This window comes from Nelumbo lutea, chromosome 2, assembly GCF_056320005.1.
Source record: "Nelumbo lutea isolate HS-2025 chromosome 2, American lotus-T2T, whole genome shotgun sequence".
Lineage (NCBI taxonomy): Eukaryota > Viridiplantae > Streptophyta > Magnoliopsida > Proteales > Nelumbonaceae > Nelumbo > Nelumbo lutea.
The window spans coordinates 19,164,244-19,186,615 of NC_142685.1; the positions used below are offsets into that span (position 1 = coordinate 19,164,244).

Genomic DNA, 22,372 nt, shown 5'->3' on the forward strand with positions numbered 1-22,372 from the left:
ATCAATTTTCTATTTTCAGATTTTCCTTCCAATGAAATAATTCATATTTTCCTATGGCTTTGTTTTCTAACAAAAAATATAGCATTTTTGGGCACCTAATTCATAATTAGCAACCGTCTTTACCATAATTCCTAATCCATTACTTTATTCTAAAATGTAATCGTTGTCCACATCAACCTACTCTTCTTTACTTTCTAATTCCTTTAGAGTTTTGTGTTTTCTATTTAAAATAAAAAATAATAATAAAACATAGCCTATTCACAACCAATTCTTATATAGCTATATTCACCCTTGACCCCATATGAGGACAAATACCACACCCTTTGAGGCAAGTTCGTCCTCATGCAAACTTCGGGGGTAGGGGTGTCAATCAGATTGGATTTGGTTCAATCCGATCCAGTCCAATGTGAGTCCATGGATCAGGTCCAATCCAATTCAATAAATGTTTTGGACTAATTTGGATCAGTCCAATTCAATATTTGGACCATCCAATCTGTTCAAATTCATTTTGATTTAGAATAGTTTCAACCCAAACTTGATCCATTGACACATATATTCATATCTTATATCAATGGATCAGATATTGACTTAATCCAAGCTAATCCAATATAAATTTGTTAAGAACGGACCAGGTCCAATCCAATCTAATAAATATTTTTGGATCAGATTGGTCCAACCCAATATGTCTTGTTGGTTTGTTCAATCCGTCTAAATTGATTTTAGACTGGATGGGGTCCACTCCAAAACTGATCCATTGACACCCTTATTTGGGGGCATCCTCATCATTTCTCTCTTGGATTAATGTGGATGCTTAATATGACCTTGGTCCAGCCCCCTGAGTGGGAAAAACTTTGGCTGTTGGGGGCCAACAACCTATGATGTTGAGAGAATTTCTGGAAATGTTACATTACCATGAGAATGGATAAATTAATAAATACATCTTAATTTATTTTAACTAAAAACCAAAGCATGAGTAGGTGAACTGCTCAGAACATGCACAGCCTAGAAACTATCTGGACAGTCTATGCTGTTGAACCCCAACAACCAAAGTTAATCCCTCCAATGTTGTTATGGCAGTGTAACGATTGACTATGTGGTCACCACCTTAATGTTCCCGCTCTTAATGGCACCTAATGTGTGGAGCTGTTACTAAGAACTCATCGTGCCAGAATTTAAACTCAAGGTCTCTCTCAATTAGCTGTCTTATGCTTTCCAACTCCCTTAACTATTTTTGCATTCATACCACCTCGGCTTTGTTGACTCTTAAGCTGACTTGATTGTGGGAATCCTCACACTTGAGGCACACCCCAAGGTCTTCTATATTATTTATATTCTTATTCTTACAAGTGAATTTGGCCTCAGAATTTTGGGAATTCCAACTTTGACCTTGATGTTATCTTTGGCATCATCAAATTTAGTTTGCCTTTTTATTAGGTGGGCAACTTGTAAGCACTCCCTTGTAAATATAATCAGCCCGTGCGCTAGCTACTTCTGATTTGAGTGTAAAGAGACAAATTAGGATAAAGTGATATCGAGAATTGAGCCAAAGTTTAATGGAAAAAGTATGGACAGGCCTAATGAATATTTCTGAAGTCCATTGCAGACTTATAAACATTCAATATGTCAAAAACCCCTATTATATACACCAATGCTCACTCGAAAATTGGCATCAAATCTAAAATGGCACATTCCCCAATTGTACTTTGGGCCTAAAAATTCTGACCTTGGGCTGAACCTTCATTCTCCCAAGTTTTATTGCCAACTGTCAATCGATGCAACCCTCCTCTTTTCTCCAGGCAGAACCACACTATAAAAGAGATCACACTAACACAATTATTTATGCCAAATTGCCAACCTAGAGGTGGCTCAGTTGATATATTAGCTGATTTATTCTACCATAGACATGGGAGTGGATTCGGGCTACCACCAATTTGGGGAGGGGGTTATTAGTGTGGTGCTGCGCTACTTAATAGCCTCTATGGGGAATTAGAGGCATATCACCAAATAAAAAAAAAACAAACAAAATTATTTATATATTTTAATAGGGTTCAACTATGATATGAAAAAGATAAACGTAATAACAAATAAGATATTATTTATCAAAATTCATGGATTGATTTTGATTGATCAAGACTCTTTCCATATCATATGTTTTCTGCATCATAAATTTTTCCATTTTAATATACTATATTTAACAAAAAAATAAAAAAAAGTTAAAAAGAATCATTAACAAAAAAGTGCAACTTTGGCCGTTGGAGGGCTTGGCTTGGTTTAAGAATTTGTTCAAATTTGAAAGTGGCACGATGGATGGACTGTAATTAGTCTGTAACCACCTTTTCCACGTCCCCTTGCCTTAATTATTTGACCTGAAAAGTGCAAAAACCAAAAAGATAAAAGTGTTGCAGAGAAAAATACCGACACGATCCCTGTCAGTGTCAACATAATGGTGAACTTTAGATACTTCTTCAAAGTTTAACAAGGTTTACGCATCACTCATGAAATGACATGGCCAATTCATGGCCACGTGGCAAATTAGAACATCATATTAAATTTTGGATCCACTTAGAGGACTCCACAAATTAAAACCTGTTGTAAAATTGGGACAACACGTGGCTGAGAAGGATAGGTGGATTTTTCTGACTAGAGGAGGTTGGGTGTATGATTTTTTAGCCAACGGTTATGATTTAACACGTGGCTAAACTTTTGGCTACGTCGGACGACGGGTGACCGAGGGGCGGAGGGCTGCCCATCATTTTCCTATTCTATCCTCTTGCGTTTCTGAACTCTGAACTGAACTGGCATGTTAATATTTTCGAGGAATTTTGACATATTCCATGTCAACACATGGTGACCCCAAACAGTCGGCCCTTTTATTTATTTCGTCGTTGAGAGGCGGACGACTAACTCGGTTAGAACTTAGAAGTTGGCAGTTTGGAAGCTAGGAGAAAACTACTGGTGCGAGAGAGAGAGAGAGATGGTCGGACCACCACGGCCTCAGTTCGTGTTGTTCGGCTCCTCCATCGTTCAGTTCAGTTTTGCCAATGGTGGATGGGGCGCCATTCTCGCTGATATCTATGCTCGAAAAGTACCCTTCTTCCTCTTCTTCTTCATCTTCTTTTAAAATCTGTCTCTATCTCATGGAAGTTGCTTATTAACGTGTCTCTGACTCAGCTCTTAGTTGATAACTAATGCTTGATCGATAGGCTCCAAATAATTCCAAAGTTTTCAACAAAAAAAGGAAGAAGAAGGAAATCTCACCATTAAATTCGTTATTGCCGTATCGTTCCATAATTTTTCATCTAATAACCCCGACGATGAAGGGAAATCTAAGTTCCTTGAGTGGTAGATCCCCAGTATCTCCTGTAAAAATGCGTTCTGTTATCTTGAGCTTTAGATTACATTTTCCTTTTCGCTGGGCGAATTGACAAGTACCAACTCTTTGATAAATGCTGTACGCGATTCGAATTCCTCTCGTAAGTTGAGCAGGATGGATATAATTGTTGATTTTTCTATGTGAATGCCGCATTTTTCTTTGGCCTTCATTTTTTTTTTTGTCTCGTTGAAATTTTTGAAAAGTGATTCTGGAACCTAGAAAAGTTGAATACTGCACATATCATCAACACTCCATTAGGTTTGCGTAGAAGATCAAATTCAGATTGTTCATAGTCCATCTTATCCAACCGGTCCGTTGTTTAATTGGCTTGTTTGCTAATTTACAAATATTTGAAAGTTAGGTATCATTTCCTTTATAAATGTTTCATGCAGGGAAGTTTCACTTTTCGTGTAATGCGGTCGATGGTTGGCCTTGTCTTTTTTCCCCGACTTGGTGACAGAGGGAATTCCTTTAAAATGTTTAATTGGCCTTTTCTATTTGAAAGTTCTCTGGAATGTTCTTTTTGGGCTGAGAGTCTCTTAAGAGCACCCTGGATCAGTCTCTTAAATGCTGCAGTTAGTTTTTGTTCTGCATTTAAACTGATTAATTATTTACCATGACTGGGGTTAACCATGTTATGGGGTTGCTTTTGTTAGACTTCTGAAAGTAAGATTACTAAACCGAGTCACATCCAGTTAAAACTTTAGACCTTGAATAGTTGAATGTGAACTACTTCTATTAATTGGTTGATGAATGAATGATGTTTACTGTAGCTTTGCCTTGCACAACCTTTTTTTTATGAATCTTGCACAACTTTTTCTTTTTTCCTTTCTTAGTGAAACATATAATCACAAAAGTTGGCATTTGTTTCCTTTTAATATACTTATTGTTGGAGCAACTAACATTTGTTTCTAATATTATATAGGCAGACATATTGGTGCGAGGATACAGTGGTTGGAACTCAAGGCGTGCTCTCCAAGTTGTTGATCAAGTTTTTCCTAAGGTGTTATTTATTGTACCTTTAGTTTCTAATGTTCTTTTCACATTGAAGCATTTACATAACTTTCCTTTAATATATGTAGGTATCCTTTGGGAAGGTGTTAGCTAGTGATGTACATCTAAATCATGAATAGATTTTTCTTGGGGAAAAATTGGCTTGAAAACTGTGTTGATTTATATGTGTGTATTTGGGAATATAATAACTGTTTGACATTCATGGTGATAACTGATCATTTTCCCATGTCTAAATTATCCAAGCTACAGCATTTATTTATTAATCACATATAACAATATGGAATTGTAAGGACCAACAAAATTAAAATAAAATAATAAAGCTTTCAGTGCTGAGATTTGAGATGGCAACATAGAGGGAGGAAGCTCTGGTATGACTCATATTCAATGTTATATCAACCAGATGCAAGTAATTGTTGCTCATTCTGCAGAACTTCTCTATCAGATAGACTGGAAGTAGAGCCTTTTGTGACCTTTTCAAATAATGGCTCCAAATTCTTAGATTTGCTTTAAGATTTTTATATCTTTCTTTCCCAAGTCAACACAGGATGAACAGAAGGTGGCAGAATTGAAAGAGTTAACCTTATTGATGAGATTATGACTCATAAAAGGAGAGATATATGATTTGCATAACTGCAATAGAAAAGAAGCTGGTTCACAAAAGAGGTATCTGATTCTCTTGCCATCCTATCTTATGGAACTACTTTCATAACTTGTTGGGTATTGCAAGGGTTGCTTCTTTGAATGTACAGATTTCCTGTGACAATGGTGATAACCTGTTTTGGGTATATAACAAGTGGCCTTAGAGAGGAATGTCACACATGGTTATTTGTGGTTTTTAAGAGGTGCAGAAAAAAAAGGATATTACAAGGGAGTTTCTCCTCTCCTGCAGCCATCTAGGATAGAATTGTATTATCAATAATCTTGACAGCCTTGACTAAGGAATTCATACAAATCAGATGTAGTGAGATGGGATGAAATTTCTCAGTGATTTCTGCTTCCCATCTTCCTTAAAAGGGCATATTCTAGGTTGACTTTGTAGAGATTAGACTGAGATTTATGTCTCATCAATTGTTTGATAGGAGGTAGCACACTAGACGGAGGTGGCAATAGAATTTGGTCATTAGTGAGCCCACTAGAAGAGAGAGATTTCTCCAAGGAAGAGGTAATGGCTTTTCTACGTAGATGTGGGGGTTGGGGGGCACTACCAAGAAATTTTTTCTCTAGTAATTGACTAGGGCTTAGCCAAATGCATTAAATGACAAAGGGTTTAGAAAGAGCCCATAGAAGATATAACACTTTCTTGGTGAAATCAGGCCATTATTATCTTTATTTACTACTATTATGCGATGGACAAAAGGAGGTGGATGCCTGGGGTCTCTTTGCCTATTGCATAATAGGAAAAGAAGGAAGATAAAATCCCATAGGACTAGAAAAAACAAAAAGTAAGGCTACCCAAGATCCTAACTATCATGGCATTTTTTGGGTGTTTTGTGTATCACATGCATCATTATTATTAGATTCTTATATTTTAGGTGTAGGGGTATTTTAGTCATTGTACTCTTCATTATGTTTTTCCCTATTTAAATAAGATAGTGTGAGCAATTGCCACACACCTTTTTGCTTATCCAACACTTCTCTTTTCTCTCTTCTATCGAGTAGCTCTCTTCTATGGTAGTGAACATGGTAACAAAGCATTTCTTGCCACAGATTTGAGGCTTCTTGGATCATTGATTTAGGAGAATCCAATCATATGACTGGTAAGTCCACCCCTTTTTTTCCTACTCCTTATTGTTTGGAAGAGATAAGGTGAGATTAGTGATGGATCTTGTTGGAAGGGTTAGGATCCATCATATGGATGACCGAACCATGCTAGATGGCTAGGCAAAATTTCAAAAATTTCCTAATCCTTCTGGGAATTGAATTCCCTATGTTTTGAAAAACTATATTTTTCAGGATCAATCTTGCACTGAACTAGACTAGATTTGAAATCAATCAAAGAGGGAGATTTATACCTGATATGGACACCACAAATGCAGTTCCCAAGGTGGAAGTTCATGCCCAAACCAGTCCCAAACCAGTCTCCACTGAAGATGGCGTAGTGTATTGAGGAAGCTGATTCAGCAACATAGTTTTCAATAAAACTGCAACCCAACTGATTGGATCGAATTAGGGAGGGTGATCCTGAAATTCCTTTGATTTTTTTTTGCAAAAATCAGAAGAAAACTGATCTCTATCAGTCCTTGAAAGCTTAGGTCGTGATAGGGTTTTTTGGAAGACAAAAGAGAAGAAGTGAGAACAAGAGAGAGTGGTGTTTTAGTTTGATTTGCCTTCTTCTTTTATCTCCTTATGGAGCACTCTCCCAATCAAATTAGGAGATTATCCAAATCAAATTTGGATCTAGACTCTATCAAGAGATAAGCCTTATCCTCTTAAGATGATGGGTGCTCCGTACCCATTTCCAAACCCAAATTTGACCTAGAGCACATGACCAAGGTTCAAAGTATCGAAACATTTCGACCTGTATCCACTGATACGTATCATGCCGATGGCTTCCCGATACGCCCCTCTAGGGGTTGTATCGGGTCAGACCATGGTTCAGAGGGTAGCCAGGCCTTAAACCGACCCCTTCGAACCGGTTTTGAAAAAAATAAAACTTAAAAAAAGTACCGAAATAGGCCGATACGCCCTATGTCGATACTTTGAACCTTGCACATGACAACTTAATCTTATTAATTATGGACCTTAGGCCCATTTCCTTCAAAGGCTCACGACTCGAGATGTTGCATGGACAACTTAGGCATGATTTGTATGGCGTGGGACCCCACAATGACCTCACATAAGCCTACATGGGTTTGGCCTAGCCTCTGTGAAAAGGCTTGGCTGAATTCACTGCTAAATGTAGTGGACCCCTGAACACATCACTATTGGCTCAATATAGGCCCAACATTTACACTTAAATGATCATTGAATTCAGCCATCCTATGAAGACCCAAGGATAATGGACTTAAATAAGATAAAACTTATCGGGTAATCAGCCCTTAATGGTCTCTTACACTTAACCTCTTGACCCATAATGATCACAACACTACCCGACAGGGAAGGACCTCTCCCCTAGCTGTAAGATACAGTGTCACACCCTTTGTTCAGATGGATCCTAAGAATTAAAACCTTTTGCAAACATTTTTCATAAAATATAATATATATCATATGAATATATTTTGCAAAACCAAATCTCAAATACAATTGAAATCCACTGCCGACACTTTAGGTTTCCATCAAAGAGAGTGTAAGCCCTATCATTCACTTTGCCCGACAAAGGGGCCGATCCTATCACTATGATCACCCACTCAGATGAATTCTCAGATTGCCCCAACATACCCAGCTTTTGACCCTTGATGGATCTCACTGATTGTGACTTATCAAAGACAACCCAATCCACACTTAGTGTAGTACCATAATCAAGTCTAGGGGTTATGTGTAACTTTCTAGTTTTTCCCATCAGTCCCCAAGGTCTAGGGCATAACTAGAAAATGGTCCGGGCTTAGTGTTTCATCCAAACGCACATTGCATGTGCTTCGGGTCTAACCCTAGCAGTTGAGACAAGCTGCCCCCACTTCTTTGGCAACACATCAGTGTTAGTCTTGGCGGGATAAACTCCTCAAGTCTATCCAACGGTTGAGAACATTGTAAGCTAACACGAGTCTCATAAGTGTCTAGTCTAAGGGGTAATTACATAGATATATACCAATATCAACATGAAACAATAATGTACTTTTATTCATTTACAATAAATGTATCTGTACATCAATTTGTTTAGAGCCAAGGGCATACACTGTCTAATAGATCTCTCTTCTCCATAGCTGGTCAAAGAACCACATCTTTCCCTTTGTTATGCAGTTTATTCCTGTTTGTCATGTTCCTAATCTTCCCATGAATCTTCTTTTTCATAACCATAAGTAGTATTACTAAGTGACCAGAATGATCTTGATCTTCTTTTCTACCAAGTGACTTCAATGATCTTGGCTTACCTATTGCAATTTGTAATAGTGTTCATTCTTGTACTAAACATTCTATTTGCTTATTTTACAACTTGTGCTAGTCTATTCCTATCCTATCATGCTTACATTTTTTATTGGTAGTGTTTTCATTCCTAAAAATGTTGAAGAGGCTAAACAATTACTTGAGTGGAATAGTGCCATGCTAGAAGAAGTAGGTGCCCCACACAAGAATCATACATGGAAATTAGTTGATCTTCCGGTGGGAAAGAACCTAGTTGGATGTAAATGGGTATTCTTTGTCAAACATTGGGTAGACAGGTCCATAGAGAGGTATAAAACTAGATTTGTATCTAAAGGCTTCTCACAGTTATATGGAGTGGATTATAAGGAACCTTCGTCCCCATTGGTAATATGAACTCAATATGAGTGTTGTTCTCTCTTGCTGCACACTTTGATTGACCTTTTCATCAACTAGATAAATAATGCCTTCTTAAATGAGGATCTTGAAGAAGAAGTTTACATGGTATAAGTACAACCACTAGGAATCTAGGTTGAGGTTGTGAGGAGGTCTGCTTATTGAAGGAGTCTTTTTATGGACTAAAACAATCTCTTTGAGCATGGTTTGGGAAATTTAGTAAGGTGGTACAACATGTGGGTCTTCAATAGTGTCAAATGGATAACACCTTATATGTTAAGAGGGTGGATGACAAAATTGCAGCTCTTATTGTATATGTTGATGACATCATCATCACAGGAAACTGGGGGCAGGAAATTTAAAAACTAAAGGAATTTTTGGCATCAAATTTTGAAGTGAAAGATTTGTCCCTCAAGTACTCTTTTCTTGGTAAACACGCAACAAGATCTCAGAATAGTGAGAGAAGAGGAGGGAGAGAAAAACATCAGTTGGCGGCACTAGCCTTTTTGATATTTATATTAGGGCGACCACTCAAATAATAAAGCAATGTGTGAATAAACCCTAGTTGATTCTAGGTTAAAGTAGAGAAGAAGAAAGAAGAAAGAAAAGAGAAAGAAGGAGAGAAGAAGAGTGTTCGGCCAGACTAGAAGAGAGAATCTGAAAAATCACTCTCCTAGCCGACCCACTTGAATTTTATTCATAAAACTTAGAGTTACAAGAAAGACAATTTTGCCTCTCATAGAAGATGGGACACATAACTTAAACTCGGATACAATAGACCTTTCACTTTCAAAAAGATACACCAGAATGACCAAAATACCCCTGACTCGAGCATTCTAACACTCCCCCTCAAACTGGAGAGTATATATCATATAGTCCCAGCTTGTTACAAATGTAATCTATTCTTCCCCGAGACAATCCTTTTGTGAAGAGATCTGCCCACTGATTTCCTGAGCTCACATGGGATGTAGTTATTACCCCACTTATCACTTTCTCTCTCACAAAGTGACAATCCACCTCAATATGTTTAGTTCTTTCATGGAAGATGGGATTGGATGAGATGTAAACAGCAGCTTGGTTATCACAGTATAGTTTCATGGGTTTGTCAATTAAGAAACCCATCTCCTGTAGTAAGTTCTTTAGCCATACTAGTTCACATGTGGTATGGGCCATAGCCCTGTACTCTGCTTCTGCACTACTTCTTGCCACCACTGTTTGCTTCTTGCTCTTCCAAGTTACAAGATTCCCACCGAGGAAGGTACAATACCCTGTGGTTGACCTCCTGTCTGATATAGAGTCGGCCTAGTCAGCATTTGTGTACCCTACTATCTCAAGAGTTCCTCCCTTTTGGTATAATAAACCACGACTTGGAGCACCCTTTAGGTACCTAACAATTCTCAGAACAGCTTCCCACTGAGGAACCCGGGGATGTTGCATAAACTGACTCCCACACTCGTAACAAATGGTATATCTAGTCGGGTAATGGTCAGGTAGTTCAACTTTCCCACCAACCTTCTGTATCTTCTAGGATCATCAAACTCTTCACCTGCATCCACACTTAACTTGGTATTGAGTTCCATAGGAGTCTCTGCTGGTTTAGCACCTAACAACCCTGTTTCTTCAAGTAGATCAAGAACATATTTTCTCTAACATAGGTTGATCCCCTGTTTTGACCTCGCAACCTCTGTTCCTAGGAAATACTTTAGCTTCCCTAGATCTTTCGTATTGAAGTGGTCCTGTAAGAATTTTTTCAGCCTGTCAATTCCATTGCTGTCACTTCCAGTTATGACAACATCATCCACATACACGACTAGCAAGATTTTCCCATCCTTTGAGTTATAGCTGAACACAGAATGATCAACCTGACACTGTTTCATCCCAAAGGCCTTCACCACTTCACTGAACCTACCAAACCATGCACGTGGAGATTGTTTCAGTCCATAGATTGCCTTTTTTGAGCCTGCACACCTTAGCAGCCTCCCCCTGTGCAACAAACCCGGGTGGTTGTTCCATATACACCTCCTCAACAAGATCACCATGTAGGAAGGCATTTTTTATGGCAAGTTGTATGAGAGGCCAATCATACATAGCAGCTAATGAGATCAACACCCGAACTGAACCAATTTTAGCCATGGTACATAGTTCTCACCATTCAACTTGATGGATGTCATTTGAACACTTAGATAATCTGGAGAAAGCATGATGCCAGTTTTGTTGTCATTCCCATCTACAGATGAAGCCATCTCAATTATTTCACCTTTGAATATACACCACAATCTCACACTCTTCACAAGACTTATCTCACTTATGATACCACCAACTCGCTTCTTCATCTGCACATTACACACTACACTCTAAAGCTGAAATCATTCAGTCAACACATCAAACACTTGGACTGCACACCGCAGAACCATTTACCATCAACACACCACGGCTGAAATTACTCAGTCATTTCATCGAACACTTGTTCTTCATACTGCAGAACTGATTACACACAAGGTCTAGGAGTTCATTTTTAAGCATTTAGAATCATAGATATGTCAGCTACCACAACACAACCATCACCACACCAATGCTGTCGTGGACATCAGCAGTCTACTACTCTTCTTTTAGCACACATGCGAGCAAGAAAACAAAGGAACATGACTGATATGTGTATCAGTTTCACCCAACACCACAACAACTAACTTTTGAAGCACTAAAAATTAGCATTCACAGTCAATTTCTGAACACACGACAACAATATCCATACCTGTATACGTCCAGCCCTCTTCGTACACTGAATAGAGGGTCTATTATACCACTTCAACGACCACCACAACACCGGCCAGAGGCATTCTCAGCTCCAGGCCCTCAAAACGGCAACTCCTTTTCAGCCCTTTATCGAGTCTTCAATCATGTCAGCTTTAGGATGATGAAACCTACTGTGAAGCTGGCGACGAACCTAGGAAGAAGACAACAGCAAGAAAACACGAGACCTTATTGCTCTGATACCATGTGAATAAACCCTAGTTGATTCTAGGTCAAAGTAGAGAAGAAGAAAGAAGAAAGAAAAGAGAAAGAAGAGGGAGAGAAGAAGAGTGTTCGGCCAAACCAGAAGAGAGAATCTGAAAAATCACTCCTAGCCAACCCACTTGAATTTTATTCATAAAACTTAGAGTTACAAGAAAGACAATTTTGTCCCTCATAGAAGATGGGACACATAACTTAAACTCAGATACAATAGACCTTTCACTTTTAAGAAGATACACCAGAATGACCAAAATACCCCTGACTCGAGCATTTTAACACAATGTAAAATTACATATATGCCCTTACAACACTAAACTAAAGTAAGACTAATTTATTCAACACTCCCCCTCAAGTTGGGACCTAGATATCAATCATGCCCAACTTGTCACATAAGTCATCGTGCTATGAGTGATGTAAGCCTTTTGTAAATATATCTTTAAGTTGCTCCTTAGAACTAACATATGGGGTGCACACTTACCCATTAACAAATTTCTCTCTGACAAAGTGTGTCAACCTCAATATGTTTAGTTCAATGGGTTGGCTACAATGTTGATGGCAGCCTTGTTATCACAATACAAGGACATGAGGCTATCAACCGGAAAATCTATTTCGCTCAACAAATTCTTTATCCACATGGCTTTGGCCACTCCATGGGACATTGCTCTATATACTCATTTTTAGCACTAGACCTAAACACTTTGTTTCTTGCTTCTCCATGTGACTAGGTTTTCTCCCACAAAAGAACAATACCACTAGTGGATTTTCTGTCATCAATTGGTCCAGCCCAATCAACATTTGCATACACTTCAATCTTCAAATGCCCATTCTTTTGGAATAGCAAACCAGCTCTTGGAAACTTCTTTAGATATTTGACAATTCTCTCAGCTGCCTCTAAGTGTGTGGTCTTAGGAGCATGCATGAACTAACTAAGAACACCTACGACATAAGCAATGTTTGGCCGAGTCATGGACAAATACAGGAGCCTTCCCACAAGTCTCTAGAATTGCTTTACATCCTTGGTAACCTCACCACATCAGTCACCCAATCTGTGACTTGGATCAGTGGGAGAGTTAGCTGGCTTAACCCCTAGTTTTCTTGAACCCTGTAACAGATCTAGGATGTATTTCCTTTGAGAAATGAAGATCCCCTTTTGTGAGTAGGCCACTTCAATTCCAAGGAAATACTGTAGGGGACCTAGATCCTTCACCTCAAATTGAGTGGCTAAGAAATCCTTTAGCCTCTGAAATCCATATCTTCTAGCCGGACAATGTGAAGGAATACTTCCATAGTGATCTCACGGAGTTTTTTGTTTTGAGTGGGCCACTTCAATGAAGCTCTTGTGCTAGGACACCCCAACAACACGATATTGCTAAACGAAAGAACCGTCACCTTCTCAAAGTAGCTCGTGGCTTATTAATTCATATGAATGTGCCAAAACGTTTTTGGATGGATACAGTTTTGTGTGTTACATACATCATCAACCGTATGCCATATCGGTTACTAGAGTATAAGGCCCCACATCAGCTTCTATTTCCTATAGCTCTGTTTTCCACCATTCCAATGCGTGTTTTTGGGTGTCGTTGCTTTGTCCATAACTTGTCCCCTACTCGAGGTAAGCTTGATCCTCGGGCTATTCCTTGTGTTTTCCTTGGTTACCCTTTATCTCAAAAGGGGTATCGTTGCTATGGTCCTACCTCTCGCAAGTACTATGTCTCCATTGATGTATCATTCTTTGAGAATCAACCTTTCTTCTCGGTTTCTCCTCAGGGGGAGAGTAGGGTTGAGGAGAAACAGACGGCTCAAACTCAACTACCTCCTTTACCCGATCCTCCTCTATTCCGTGTCTTTCATCGTCGCCATAAAAGCCAGTAGAGTTCAAGAGCCGTGGAACTTGATACTATGCAACCAACATCATCGGATTCGCCAGAGGCAGATCCTTCTCATTATCCAAGTACATCTGCTCCTATTTATATGCCTGTTCCTTTCAATGTTGATTCCCCTGTCATCAATGATCTTGATGTTCCTATTGCTAAGAGAAAGGGTGTTAGATCTTGTACCACTAATCATCGTATCTCTAATTTTGTGTCCTATGATCACATTTCACCTTCATTCCGTGCATTCCTCTCTTCTGTGAACATTGTTCCCGTTCCTAAGAATGTGGAAGAAGCTTTATCTAAACCTGAATGGACAGATGCAATGCAGGAAGAAATTGATGCATTATACAAAAATGACACTTGGGAGTTGGTGGATCTTCCTGAAGGGAAGGAACCAGTGGGTTGCAAGTGGGTGTTCACAGTGAAACACAAGGCTAATGGAACTATTGAAAGGTACAAGGCTAGACTAGTAGCAAGAGGTTTTACATAGGTATATGGAGTGGACTATGCAGAGACTTTTGCTCCAATAGCCAAGATGAACTCTATCAGGATTCTTCTTTCATTGGCAGCAAATCTTGACTGGGAACTTCACCAATTGGACATAAAAAATGCTTTCTTGAATGGTGACTTGGACAAGGAAGTGTACATGACCCAACTTCTAGGTTTTTGTGCCAAAGGCAATGAACAAAAAGTGTGCAAGTTAAAAAAATCTTTATATGGGTTGAAACAATCACCTCGGGCTTGGTTTAGTAAGTTCCACTTAGTAGTTCAATAGATGGGGTTCAAACAATGCCAGTCAGATCACACTCTATTTGTGAAAAAAGGTGAAGGGAAAATTGCAGCTCTAATTGTGTATGTGGATGACATAGTGATCACAGGACATTGGGAGACTGAAATACGGAGACTAAAAAAATTATTAGCCACTCAATTTGAGGTGAAAGATCTAGGCCCATTACGTTATTTCCTTGGAATTGAAGTTGCCCGCTCTCACAATGGCATCTTTATTTCCCAACGGAAATATGTACTAGATATACTAGAAGATACAAGCAAGTTGGGGGTAAAACCAATTGACTCACCAATTGAATCTAATCATCAGCTGGGAGATGGTCTGGGGAGAGTTTTTGAAAGATGTGAAGTTCCAGAGACTCGTAGGGAGACTCTTGTATTTGTCTATTGTTAGTAAACCCTAGCGGATTCTAGGTTGAAGTAGAGAAGAAGAAGAAGAAGAAGAAGAAGAAGAAGAAGAAGAAGAAGAAGAAGAAGAAGAAGAAAGAAAGGTTCGGCCAAACTAGAAGAGAGTCAAAATCACTCTTCCCTAGCTGGCCCACTTGTATTTATTCAAACATAGAGTTACAGGAAAGACCATTTTGTCCCTCATAGAAGATGGGGCACATAACTTAAACTCAGATACAATAGACCTTTCACTCTCAAGCAGATAATCCAGAATGACCAAAATACCCCTGACTCGAGCATTCTAACACCCCCCCTCAAGCTGGAGAGTATATATCATATAGTCCCAGCTTGTTACAAATGTAATCTATTCTTCCCCGAGACAATCCCTTTGTGAGAAGATCTGCCCACTGATTTCCTGAGCTCACATGAGATGTGGTTATCACCCCACTTATCACTTTATCTCTTACAAAGTGACAATCAACCTCAATATGCTTAGTTCTCTCATGAAAGACGGGATTGGAAGAGATGTGAACAACAACTTGGTTATCACAGTATAGTTTCATGGGTTTGTCAATTGAGAATCCCATCTCTTGAAGCAAGTTCTTCAGCCATACTAGCTCACATGTGGTATGGGCCATAGCCCTGTACTCTGCTTCTACACTACTTCTTGCCACCACTGTTTGTTTCTTGCTCTTCCAAGTTACAAGATTGCCACCGAGGAAGGTACAATACCCTGTAGTTGATCTCCTATCTGATATAAAACCAACCCAGTTAGCATTTGTGTACCCTACTATCTCAAGAGTTCCTCCACTTTGATATAACAAACCACGACCTGGAACACCTTTTAGGTACCTAACAATTCTCAAACAACTTCCCAGTGAGGAACCCGAGGATGTTGCATAAACTGGCTCACCACACTCACAACAAACGATATATCTGGTCGGGTAATGGTCAGGTAGTTCAATTTGCCCACCAACCTTCTGTATCTTCCAGGATCATTAAACTCTTCACCCGCATCAACGCTCAGCTTGGCATTGAGTTCCATAGGAGTCTCTGCTGGTTTAGCACCTAACAACCCTGTTTCTTCAAGTAGATCAAGAACATATTTTCTCTGACATAGGTTGATCCCATGTTTTGACCTCGCAACCTCTATTCCCAGGAAATATTTCAGCTTCCCCAGACCTTTCGTATTGAAGTGATCCTGTAAGAATTTCTTCAACCTGTTGATTCCATTGCTATCACTCCTAGTTATGACAATATCATCCATGTACACGACTAGCAAGATTTTCCCATTCTTTGAGTTATAGCTAAACACAGAATGATCAACCTGACATTGTTTCATCCCAAATGTTTTCATCACTTCACTGAACCTGCCAAACCAAGCACATGGAGATTGTTTTAGTTCATAAATTGCCTTTTTGAGCCTACACACTTTGCCAGACTCCCCCTGAGTAACAAACCCTGGTGGTTGCTCCATATACACCTCCTCAACTAGATCACCATGCTGGAAGGCATTTTTTATGTCAAGTTGTACAAGAGGCCAATCATACATAGCAGCTAATGAAATTAGCACCCGAACTGAACCAATCTTAGCCACAGGAGAAAATGTCTCCATATAGTCCACACCATACATCTGAGAATAACCCTTGGCCACCAACCTCGCTTTCAATCGCTCCACACTGCCATCAGGAAGAAACTTCACTGTGTAGACCCATTTGCACCCAACTGTGTGCTTACCGGAAGGAAGAGCGGTGAGTTCCCATGCGTGATTATGTTGTAGAGCAGAGAGTTCTTCTTCCATGGCTTGCCGCCTCCCTGGGGAGGCAAGAGCTTCCTGGACAGTCTTGGGAATGGGAACAGATGAGAGTAATGATATAAATTTGCAATGAGAAGCAGAAAGGTGAGCAGTAGAAACATAGTGTGAAATGGGGTGAGAAGTACAAGTGCGTTTACCTTTTCGCAGAGCAATAGGAAGATCAGGATCTGAAGGAGGAGCAGTAGCAGGATCTGTCGACAGGGGCTGAAGTGGAGGAGGGCCCGATGCACTTCTGCGGGTATACACTTGAGTGATTGGCGGCTTCTCAGTAGTAACAGGCATAGGATGTGCATCTGCAGTAGAAACATGAGCTACTGGAAGGATGTCCACAACAGGTACAGGAAGGGGAACCGCAGAGGGAGAGGAAGAGACCCCAACATCTGAGAAGAACGGAACTGACTCAAAGAAGGTGACATCAGAGCACACAAACGATTTATAGGATTTTGGGTTATAACACTTATACCCTTTCTGAGTCCTTGAGTAGCCAAGAAAGATACACTTGGTAGCTCGAGCATCTAGCTTGTCTAACCCAGGCCCCAAGTGTTGAACAAAACAAACACAACCAAAGATTCTTGGGGTAAGAGGAAATGGAGATAAAGTGGGAAACAACACGGAGAAAGGGGATTGACTTCCAAGGATTGACATGGGTATCCGATTGATCGAAAAACAGGATGTGAGAACATCACTCCAAAAATGTTTTGGGACATTCATATTAATCATCAAGGATCGAGCAGTTTCAAGAAGATGTCGATTTTTTCGTTCAACTACACCGTTCTGTTGTGGGGTGTAGGCACAAGAAGTTTGATGAATGATCCCATGATTTTCTAGGTATTGCTGAAATGGTGAGGAGTTGTATTCTTTGGCATTATCAGAGCAAAGAATTTTAATATGAACACCAAATTGAGTGCGTATTTCAGCATAAAATTTTTGAAAAATAGGGAACAACTCACTACGATCTTTCATAAGATAAATCCATGTCATCCTTGAAAAGTCATCAACAAAGATTATAAAATACTTATACCCATTGTATGACACCACTTTAATTGGACCCCATACATCGGAATGAACTAAAGAGAAAGGACTTGAGACACGACTATCAACTCTTGGACTAAATGAGACTCTATGATGTTTACCCAATTGACATGACTCACAATCTAATGATGAAAGATGACTCAAGGAAGGAACCAGTAATTTTAAGGCCTTGAGAGAAGGATGACCAAGTCTGCAGTGCCATTGAAGAGGAGTAAGAGATGACTGAAAAGCTACTGGAGGACCACCACCATCAAGGTAATATAATCCACCTGCTTCATGCCCTCCACCAATCTTCCTCCCCGTCTTGAGATCCTGAAACACACAAGAAGAATGGTAGAAGGTTACAGAACAATTAAGAGACTTGGTTAATCTGCTGACAGACATAAGGTTAAAAGGAAACTTAGGAACATATAAAACAGATGATAAAGGCAAGGAGAAGAGATTAACATCACCAACACCACAGATAGGAGATGTAGAACCATTAGCAAGTGTAACTGTTTGAGGTGTGGAGGAGTGGGAAAGGGAAGAAAATATATCATGAGTCCCAGACATATGGTCCGAGGCCCTGGAGTCAATGATCTAGTGTGAGTCTTTGGAAGCTAAGCAAGCCATACCTGAATGGGCAAGTGTAGCGGTGTTCTGCTGAGATGTTTGAATGAACTGCTCATATACTTCACGTGGTACACTCACCATTTTCTTCTCAGAAGCACAAGTAGATGTGGAGAGGATTGGGGCAGTTTGCTGACTTTCAATAATTGTGTCACTACCCTTAGTCCTAGCATGGTTAGCCCAAGTGTTGGGTGCACCACACAAATCATAGCAGAAATTAACTGTGTGCCCCTCTAAACCACAATATGTACACTTTCTCTGAGTATTACTCCTTCCTCTTCCCGAACCTCCCCTTGAGTCTCGGCCTCCAGTCCGGCCACTAGCCCTGCTAAACATGTGGCCACCACGGTTGCTTGGGAGTCCATTCCTAACACCACCACTTCTATTTCCACGACCACCCCCTTTAGTCACTACCAAACCAGATCTGTCAGAGAGAGAAGAATGTTCTCCCGACTCAATAGATGTCCTCTTAAGACGAGCAAAGACTTTTTCAAGTGAGGGAAGAGCAGATCCTCCCAATATTTGTGCTCTAACAGGCTCATACTCAGCCTTCAACCCCACAAGAAACCTTGTCACATCAAGCTGCTCACATTGCTGTTGTTGGATCTGAACATCTGATGTTAGAGGATGGTACACACTAAGCTTTGACTCCTTGCTTCAAATTGAAATACTCTTGGTACAACTGATACACCCTAGTTGTATTGTCTTGTCCAGAGTATAACTTCTTAGCATGATCCCAGATTTCCTTAGCTGTATCTAGGAACATGAAGTCCACACTAATCTTTGGTTCCATGCTGTTCCAGAGCCATGTCATTATCTGTGCATCTACTTGTTCCCAGTCACTGAACCTAGGGGAATCAGAGGGAGGTTTCTCCTCTCTTACATGTTTTACCTTCCTCTTGGCCTTCAAGAACACCTCCATAGATTTTGCCCATGGTACATAATTCTCACCATTCAACTTGATGGATGTCATTTGAACACTTAGATAGTCTAGAGAAAGCATGACACCTGTTTTGTTATCATCCCCATTTTCAAATGAAGCCATCTTAATTATTTCACCTTCAAATATACAACACAACCTCACACTCTTTCACAGGACTTATCTCACTTATAACACCACCAATTCCAGCTTCTTTAAATACACATTACACACCACACACTAAGGCTGAAATCACTCAGTCTTCACATCAAACACTTGGGCTGCACACTGCATAACCATTCACCATCAACACACTAAGACTGAAATCACTCAGTCCTCACATCAAACACTTGGGCTGCACACTGCAGAACTGATTATACACAAGGTATAGGAGATCACTTTTAAATATTTTGAAACATAGATACACCAATCACCACGACACAACTACCACCAATCTACTGCTGTTGTGAACTTCAGCAATCGACAACTCTTCTTTCAACATACATACGAAGAGAAATGCAGAGGAAGACGACTGAGATGCATATCAGTCACACTGAGCACCACCACAACCAACTTTTGAAACAAAAGGAAACATTCATAGTTCCTTACTTGGACAAACAACAGTAGTGTTTATACCTGTCCACATTCAGCCCTCTTCGATACTGAATAGAGGGTTTAGTATACCACTCCAACAACCACCACAGCAATGACCGGAGGCATCCTCACCTCCAGGCCCACAAAACGACAGCTCCTTTAAGCCCCTTATCGAACCTCCATTCAGGTCAGTTGAAAAAGAAGAAGATGACTGTGAAAGTTGGCGGCGAACCCAGAAAGAGAACAGCAGCAAGAAAGAAATGAGGATACGGCCTTACAGCTCTGATACCATGTTAGTAAACCCTAGCAGATTCTAGGTTGAAGAAGAAGAAGAAGAAGAAGAAGAAGAAGAAGAAGAAGAAGAAAGAAAGGTTCGGCCAGACTAGAAGAGAGTCAAAATCACTCTTCCCTAGCTGACCCACTTGTATTTATTCAAAAACATAGAGTTACAGGAATGACCATTTTGTCCCTCATAGAAGATGGGACACATAACTTAAACTCCGATACTAGACCTTTCACTCTCAAGTAGATAATCCAGAATGACCAAAATACCCCTGATTTGAGCATTCTAACATCTATGACAACTCACTTTGAAGCTGCAGAGAGGATCCTTAGATACCTCAAGAAGTTTCTCGGAGCTGGTTTGTTGTTTCAGAAACATGGACACTTAAAGGTGGAAGTATATACTGATGCTGATTGGGCAGGAGCAGTTGATGACTGAAAGCCTACCAGTGGGTATTGTGCCTTTGTAGGAAGAAACCTGGTTACATGGAGAAGTAAAAAACAAAGTGTGGTGGCTAGATCTAGTGCTGCAGAATATAGAGCGATGTCTCATGGGGTTGCTGAAATCATATGGATAAGAAATTTGTTAGGTGAACTGGGTTTTGCAGTGAGCAACCCTATGTCACTCTACTGTGACAATAAAGCTGCCATCAATATTGCTGTTAATCCAGTCCTGCATGATAGGATGAAACACATTGAAGTGGACAAGCATTTTATTAGAGAGAAACTTGTAAATGGAGAAGTGTGTACTCCATGTCAGCTCAGAAGAACTTGCAGATATCTTCACCAAAGGTCTTCATCATGTGTGGCACAATGATTTGTGTGACAAGTTGTGCATGATTGACATCTATGCTCCAACTTGAGGGGGAGTGTTGAAATAATTTAGTTATTTGTGTTAGGGTTTGTTTGGCAAGTTAAAGCCTTTTTTTATTTTCTGTTATTGTACTCTCTTACAGCAGGGGTACAAGAGTCTTTTCCCTTCTTATTTCTGCCACCCTATATAATATAATAGAAGCTGGTGTTGCCAGTACTTTTCCATTGCTCCAAACCTTTTCTTCTTCCTTTCTTTCTTCTCCTCTTCTCTACTTCCTCATATTTCAATCTAATTTATTGCCAAGATTCCCCTTCCTTCTTCAGCTGGCCAATGAAGAGGTAGGATCATGTGGAGGTGTCTAAGGGCTGCGGTGTGGTGGGCCTTGTGGGAAGAAAGAAACTCAAGAATTTTTTCAGAACAAGAAAGAAACATTGAGAACCTAATAGAGTTGATTCACATTAGGGTGGCACATTGGCTGGAATCTCTGGATTTATTCATAGACTTCACTGTGGATGACTTTTGAGAAGTTGGAAAGAGATAGCAAGTTCTGCCCAGGTTAAAAGGGACACAAGTCCCTCTTGGATATACCTCCCCCCTCGGGCTTCCTAAAACTGAATTTTGATGGCAGCAGCAGCCTTGGGAACCTAGGTTTGTCAGGTATTGGGGGAGTTTTCAGGAATGGGGAGGGGATTGTTTCAGCTATCTACTCTGGCCCTATTGGAGAGGGTGACTCTCTAGGGGCTGAGGTCATGGTGGCATTAGAGGGAGTTCAAAGAGCAAGGAAGTTGAACATTAGGATACTGATAATTGAAGGGGACTTGGAGGTGGTGGTAAGATGGCTAAAGGAAGACAAGATTGCTATGTGGAATTACAACAATGAAAGGGAAAAAACTTAAATGGCTGGAAAAAGATATAGAGATAAAATTCAGTTGAGTGAAGAGATCTGCTAATTCATTTGTGGATGGGTTAGCTAAGCAAGGGGTGATAGGGGATTCTTTGTTTTGGGCTCATTTCTTATCCTATAATTTTGTTTTGTTGTTTGGAAGGAAGTGAAGATGGCTTAACTCCCTCTGCTTGTATGTATACTTCTTTAATCTTAATGAAATTCTTGGTTATTGATAAGAAAAATGTATTCACAAAAGTTGTATCTACCCCATGCTATAATGAGTTGTGTGACAAGTTAGGCATGCATGATAAATACTGCCCAACTTGAGGGGGAGTGTTAAATTTCTTATGTGTTAGGCGTAGGGGTATTTTATTCACTGTACCCTTCATTATGTTTTACCCTATTTAAATAAGTGTGGGCAGCCGCCACACACCTTTTTGCCTCACCAACACTTCTCTTTTCTGTCTTCTGTCTTCTAGCTCTCTTTTATTGGCAGTGAACAATTCACCATCATCATCATCATCATCATCATCCATGCCTTATCCAAATTATATAGGTCAG

At 39.9% G+C, this 22,372-nt stretch overlaps 1 protein-coding gene across 1 annotated transcript in view; it reads left to right on the plus strand.

The window, feature by feature from the left end:
- The first annotated feature begins 2,780 nt into the window (after positions 1-2,780).
- The window catches only part of LOC148868982 (SGNH hydrolase-type esterase superfamily protein), a 40,790-nt gene continuing 21,198 nt past the window's right edge, over positions 2,781-22,372 (plus strand). Inside the window, exons 1-2 of the mRNA XM_088973816.1 lie at positions 2,781-3,085; positions 4,299-4,376. Coding sequence (XP_088829942.1) covers positions 2,975-3,085; positions 4,299-4,376 — 189 coding nt within the window. The 5' untranslated portion in view covers positions 2,781-2,974. The remainder of the gene's footprint in view (positions 3,086-4,298; positions 4,377-22,372) is intronic.